Genomic DNA, 7,108 nt, shown 5'->3' with positions numbered 1-7,108 from the left:
CTTTTTTTTTTTTTTTTTTTTTTTTTTGCTCCTGAGTAAAGTGAGTACTTATGAAAAGAGAAGAGCTGGCAGGCAGGTAAAGACCTGTGTTCATCCATAGTGGGTGGTTTAACACATCTTGGCAGCTAGCCCTGTTCCATGATCTCAGAACAAAATGGCACCCATGGCAAATGCCAAAGAGGGGTGGTCAGAGTCTGTGTCTTCCAGAAGGCATCCATCACTTTGGGTGCAGTTGGGGGAAGAGATACACGATGGATAACATAACTATTTTTTTGAGAATCTTTGTTCTAGTATGTAATTTACTTAATGTCAATCCCCTTCTCAGTAGCCTTCAAGACCAGATAAAAGAAGCTAATTTGGGATGTTACTTCAGTACAACAAACTGGAAAAACTGAAACATCTTCCAAATTGTGGAAAAAATGCAATGTGATCTGAGAGTTAAAGTGGTTTTGGCTTTCACATTTCAGAAGTTATATGAACTCCTACTCATTTTTCCTAGTCTACAAGGTAGCAGTTCAAGCTCTGCTTTCTGAATTTGAATTTAAAAATAAATATCATGATTTTCCCCTGCATTTTAAAAATACCACCTTCAAATATTTACTGTATAAAAATATTAAATGGCTAGTTTTAAGTGGCTCCAAAATGCTATGTGAGAGTAATAATGCTGTGGGTGTTGCAATTGCAAACTTTCATTATAATTAAGACCACATCAAGTCAGACATAGTACTAAAGAGGTTTCTATCACCAGAGATTTATATTACTTACTGGGAACAGAACAATGGGCACAGTTAATGTAACTGCCACCAGGACTGCCAGGCGGACCATGAGAAGAGGGGTGTCAAATGTGTACACTTTGCTGTAAGCGTGAAGTAATTCATCTTCAACTTCTCCTACAAGGGGGAAGAGGAGAGTGAATCCATCCACCTGGGGCTACTTAAACACTAGTTACTTATAGCATTTTACAGAAGGAAAACAGGACAGTGGGAGATTCAGGTCAGGGAATCCAGACACATTTATTCTTGTCTCTGAACTGTCAGCTATGTGAACTTTGTTCAAATGAATGAAGTTGCAGGAGCTAAAAGAAAACTGCCAAAGCCCTTCTTAAGGTTACCTGTATCATAATAAATCAATCTCTGCTGTAGAAAAGCATGAGCAATCACACTAAGATGCTCCCGTGGAAGGGGATGAAATATCCAATCCCCACAATCTCCCCATCCCACCACCCTCCTCTGGCCCCATCTGCCCAGCCATCCTTGATAAAACTTCTCCAAGCCCATTATGGAAACTCCAGGACTAATTATCTCTAACATTTTAAAGATTAACAATTATGACTCCATTACAACACCAAAACACACATTCTTGGGTTTTTTCAAGACTTGTTTGTCTTATGGAGTTCTTTAAGTAAACCCTCCTAGAAAACACATTCATTCAGAATCTGAGACACAAATGCCAAGGAGACATTTATGGAATTTGATGTAGTTTGATGTTCCCACTATTCTTCTCAAGTTCAGACAAAAAGGGCTAAAAATAATTTTCATGCTATTAACCTTGACTTTCATTAACCACAACCAGCAGTAAGTTAATGCCCAGTCTAAAGTAAGTGCCTGGTTAAAAGTCAAATATAATTCAAATAGAAAACAAACCCATGAAATGATGGCCTACCACAATGTTGTTTCCTCCCAACTCATCACATAGTTAATTTAATTTATCAAGTCAATTAAAAAAAAATCCAGAAAATTATAGAGACTTACACAAAAATATAGTCGATATATTGACTAGTGTGAACATATGCTACCAGGGTTATATTTGATTCCGTGACATTTATCTATAGGGCCACATTTTATGGAAGAAATAACAAAGATACTCTTTGGGGGTACTATTAAGATTTCAAAGGAAAATGTTTAAAGTAATCAAATGTGGCCACAATCAGCTTTTTCTTTTTTTGGTTGTTGTTTCTTTGTTTTTGTAGCATAATCCCAGATCAAAGGAAATTCTGTTATATCCTTTTCTTAGAATAGAGTAAGATAAGCCTGAAATTTTATCTAACATTCCAAGCTTCCAAAAGGGACTTGACTGATAAATAAGAAGCAAGTTCAGCGGGGCATGGTGTCACACATCTGAAATCCTGGCACTTGGAGAGCTGAGCCAGGAAAATTGCCATGAGTTCAAGGCCAGCTTGGACTACACAGTGAATTTAAGACCAGCCTGAACTACACAGCAAGACCTTGTCTCAAAACAAACAGACCAAAAGAACACCCCCAAAAAACACAAGTTAAAACTCAAGAATACTGTTAATTTTCTGTCACTTCCTTGGCAGTTAGTTATTTTATCAAAAGTGTTTTATTAAATGCAACTAGATGCATCCTCATTGCTTCTAGCCTGAAATGGACTAGACAGTCTAGTCAAAGAAATAATTTAATTTTAGAGATTTTTTAAAAAATAAAGTACATGTGAATTCACAGTAACTTGTTAGCCAGATGGGTCCAGTGTTCATTCCTAGGTCAATCGACAAAGCTAAAATAACATGTTAATTGGGTATGTGTCATCTACAGTTCATGCTGTTGTAGAGGGTAAGTTAAAGGATTACACCTGTGAGTTAACAGTCTTGCCAGGATTCACACAAAGTGAATGACTTTGACAAGGTGACCTACCATAGAATGTTAGGTAACCAAAAAGGGCAGCAAGCAGGTACATGACAAGCATCCCAGTGATAGAAATATTTGACACTGTTTGCATCTTCTTCCTGGACCGACTGAAAGTAAAAAGAACATTGATTTTAATTTTTTTAAACATATAAAAGTATCACTTTTTAAATGAAAAACATTGAAAGAATGTATGTCTATTGCCAATTACGAAATTACATTTCTAGTACATAAACTTATATCTGATTTAAATTTGTCTTAAAGAGGGAAGGAGAGTTTGTTTCCATTTTTCTTAAACACTGTACTCATTCAACCTTGGAAACAATTGTTTCCCTAGAAAAGGAATAGTCTACTTCACGTCAATAAACAAGCCCACCAACTGAATAATTAATATAATTGACATAAGGATCAAACTGTTTCCTAATGTAAAAAGCTTAATGAGACAAAAAATAACAACTGGAACCAGCAAAGTACTATTGCTAAGGTTTTAGACCACTAGGAAGCTTGAGATTTTTACTTGGACAAATTCTCGAAACCACTCTAAAGGGTGCCCACCCAACGGTCAATGAACAGCCTTCTGCAGTACATGCTGCGTGTGATTTTCAAAGTAAATCAAAGACATTAAAATCATTGAAAGTGTTCGAAATGTTTTTATGGCTGCATTGTACAGATAAGACAATGAAGACCAGATGGTGACACATCTCTTATGGGAATGCCTTTTAGAAAAAGGTTAGAAACTGACCATGCATGACCTCAGGGCATAGTAAGGCTACCCTCATCATAAGTGTTGGTCTTCTGGAGTGTTGTCCTTTCCAACCCAGGTGACACCGCTTCTACCCAATAAATTCACACTCAAATTCCTTATACCTGTAAATATTGCTACACCCATTGGTTCCGCTTCCACTTACCCTGATCCCCTCCCCTGACCCATGTGGCAGAGGGAGAAGAGACAGGAAGAAGGCAAGGTGATGCAGTGTATGCGCTGAGTCATACCTTACTGGTTAAAGTACATTACTGCCAAATGGCTGTAATACAAACTTTCTCTGAAGAGAAAGCTATAATCTGTGCTTCTTGTAAAGCACCTTTGAACATATGAGCATATTTTCAAAGCAAATTAGGATGCTAAAATGATGGGTTCCTTACTCTTTAAGTTCACTGTAGATGGGAAGGACTTCAGGGTGGCATACAAAAGCAAATGCTAGGATAGGAATTGCATAGGCCGTCTGTAAAACAAAGACAATACCATATGTTTAACATCCCAACACAGATGGCAATCTTAGGCCATCTCAGTTTATGAAATAAAAAACCAGAGGCCACATTACCAAGCTCATGAGAAACCCAGGTCTCTAACTTACCCGGGAGTTGAATACAAAGTATTTTGGTTGACACTTGTCATTATGGGCTTCAAACTCCACTCCACTGCCGTGAAGAGAGCCCTCAGCCTGGTTTTCATCCAGCCCTGTAGGATTTCGGTGTGTATAATCCATCATGAAGTTCACACCAGTACTATCAGAGTTGTTGGGCAGTGTTATCATATGCACTGAAAGTGTGTTGTTGGATGTCAGATTGCCAACATTGTGATCCACCATAGGCAGAGGGCAAGGTATTTGAAATTTCTTGTAAATCACCTGGACCCAGACATTTAAGAAGAAGAAGAAAAACAAAAGGTTATGTTTTTGAGGAAAAAAAATTTGTGGCTTATGAGGTAGGGGTGAGGGAACTCAGCCAAAGATTGTTTTTAAACTAATGGGCCATGGAGATTCCAGCTAGCCTGTGTTCTAAGAAAAAATATGGAACTATGATTGGCAGCACTACTCAGAGGTCTCACTAGGAGTCAGTAGAACCAAATTTTATATGAGCCCATTGCAAGCCTTTCATGCCCTTCTGAGACAAAGATGGTAGTCATTTCTTTGCTACATTTCCTATTTTATTTCTGATTACATGGGTCATTAAATTTTCGCTCCTCTTCTGCTCCTTTAGGGAAATGCTTTATAAATTTGGTATCTGTGATATTCCAAGAAACTTCCTTTCTTTAATAGCAGTGAAATTTCTTTAGTTCCACAGTGGTTGCCCTCTCTTACCAAGCCAAGTGTGGAAGAGAAAATGGCGGATTTCTCTGAGTATGGGTGTAGCCTACTGGTTTCTCTTCTATAGCTCTTCATTTCTTCCTTTACCTTCTAAGTACTGGATTGTTGTCATGGCCCTGTATCCAAATGTTCACCCAGTGTGCATGGAGCATACCCTTAGCAATGGCCTTGACATCCTAACTCAACTATTTTTAAACTCATGACTGCTCTTTTCTTGTTCCAAATTAAAACACAATAAAGTTGCTCATGATCCAAGAATACTAACTGAGGCACTAAATGCATCTCATGTTCACCAAGCTACAAGAATCATGTCAACAAAAAATCACTTACCACACTGACAAAAAACATCATACAAGTAAGAGAAAATCCACTGGTATAACCAAGGTAACCTAGAAGTTAGCAGAAATATTTTGAAAGGTGCACATGACATTTACAAACAGTTTACCTCTTAGAATATGAAATAAAAAAATATTTTCACTTAGAGAATGACTTTACCTAAATTTTTAAGAAAAGAAAGTGGAAGAATAATTGCCAAAGACACAAATATGATGAGGTAGTTGCCATTGAGGTACCATTCCCTAGGAAAGAAAAGATGAGGATGTCAGGACCAGAAAAGATCAAGCAGAATGAGTTATTTGATGTCAAAAAGAGATCAGAAAACATACCCAGAATTTTCTTCAAGTCCCATGAATGCTCTGATTACTTCAGGTAGTTCATATTTAATGATAAAGAGGTAGCTCGACATTGCTAAAATGGAAAACATGGCAGCTCAGTGGCACATATAGCATCACAGTCACTTGAAAGTTGTAAAGAAGTCACAACAATTGGAACACCCATTCTACTTGATAAGATGAACATCTAATCTCCCAAACAAAAAAGTGTATTTTGCAATGTTTCAAAGTTCTTTACAACATTAGTCCTCTAGCTTTTACATGAGGATTGCTGCTAAGGTATTAGTTGATTTTGTACTAAATCCATCTCCAAGTTTTCAGGGAAGTTGCAGTTTCAATGTTTTAGCCTCATTTATTGTAAAGCATCATGGCCTGAATTAGATATGTCTGTTTTAGTGTCTGTGGGAAATGGTCTGGCAGCAACAAAAGGCATGGGCCAAAGCAAGAGGGCAGAATTGCAGGGCAGAGCTGAGTAGACACTCTATCACTCTGGCTTTCTCCAAGTGGACACATATCTGGTCCTCTGTGGTTTCTATGAGAGGCACACAAAATCTCAGATCATGGATTATTGAAACTGGAGTCTTCCTGTATAAAAGTATACAAGAGAGGATAGATTCCCACCCTCCTCATCAATTAAAATTTTTTTTAGTTCTTTCCTCTGCATTCTAGTCTGTCTAGCCAAGTAAGAAATTACACAGAGGCAAAACTCAGGAAGATCTTGATCATGACCTGTTTTGAAAATCTAGTGAACTCTATAAAGGTTCTCCCAGGAAAAATGAGTATGTATGCATATGTATGAAATTAAAACTTTGCCTATAATTTAAAATTGTATGCAACCTCCCTTCACCAGCCCCACCCATTCAGTGAAATATAGTAATTTGTTAATGAGGCATGGTGAAAAAGACTTGATTAAAAATAAAACTGACAAATTTTACATGGAAGCTTTAAGTGTGTGCTATACATTTCTATGAATTTTTTGCTACAGGCCTTTAAAATAGACATTTAAAGTACCAGAGATATAGCTTAGTGGTAGAGTATGCCTATCGTGTACAAGGTCACGGGTTCATTACCCAGCACCACAAAAACCAAAATAAATAAAATAACTAGATATCTAAGTTGCTAATTGAACTATTAAGAGTTTTAAAAGATTCCTTAACTTTAAACAGAATAATGGTAATCATAATAATTTTCTTTATTTAGTTCTGCACATCATTGCTTCTCTTGATTATATGAAAAGACCTATCAGAATGCAAGGTTTAAGTTATTCTCAATCCACAGCTGATTGATACTGTATGAAATGATTTCTAAAATGTCTGATGCATCTTCTGTACACATTGTTTGGTTAATCAGAGACCTTAGCTAAAGGTGAATCTTACAGAGCAAAAAGAGGAGATATTTCCGATTAATGAGCTCAGTGAGGTACTATTCAATTTTAGAACTATTAATTGCTGACTATAGTGATCTCACCACTGTTAATGTATTTGGGCTTTGAAAATTCAGAATGATTCAGACATGTTTGGGTTATGTCAATATTATTTTGTTAATGTTAAAATGTTGATAGTGAATGTTAATTTTTTAGGGGAATGAAAAATTAAGGCTTCGAAATATGGAGTTGTTAAACCAAGAAATACAAGTGGCTTTCTTTATGCCAAGTATTTACTAATTATATAAATTTATAGTCATATATATAATAATTATTAATATATAT

The 7,108-nt window shown here is 36.6% G+C and overlaps 1 protein-coding gene across 2 annotated transcripts in view; it reads right to left on the bottom strand.

The window, feature by feature from the left end:
• Slc38a4 (solute carrier family 38 member 4) overlaps positions 1-7,108 on the bottom strand; it is a 36,301-nt gene that overhangs the window by 9,369 nt on the left and 19,824 nt on the right. For both annotated transcript variants that reach the window (XM_010638355.3, XM_010638356.3), the window contains exons 7-13: positions 5,395-5,476; positions 5,225-5,307; positions 5,060-5,118; positions 3,998-4,270; positions 3,786-3,865; positions 2,652-2,752; positions 766-890 (exon numbers count right to left, since the gene is read on the bottom strand). In XM_010638355.3, coding sequence (XP_010636657.1) covers positions 766-890; positions 2,652-2,752; positions 3,786-3,865; positions 3,998-4,270; positions 5,060-5,118; positions 5,225-5,307; positions 5,395-5,476 — 803 coding nt within the window. The remainder of the gene's footprint in view (positions 1-765; positions 891-2,651; positions 2,753-3,785; positions 3,866-3,997; positions 4,271-5,059; positions 5,119-5,224; positions 5,308-5,394; positions 5,477-7,108) is intronic.

This window comes from Fukomys damarensis, unplaced genomic scaffold (assembly GCF_012274545.1).
Source record: "Fukomys damarensis isolate Sample0158 unplaced genomic scaffold, DMR_v1.0_HiC HiC_scaffold_15, whole genome shotgun sequence".
NCBI classification, from domain to species: domain Eukaryota; kingdom Metazoa; phylum Chordata; class Mammalia; order Rodentia; family Bathyergidae; genus Fukomys; species Fukomys damarensis.
Note: the sequence above shows the minus strand (reverse complement) of the source record. Positions and strands in the feature narration are given on the sequence as shown.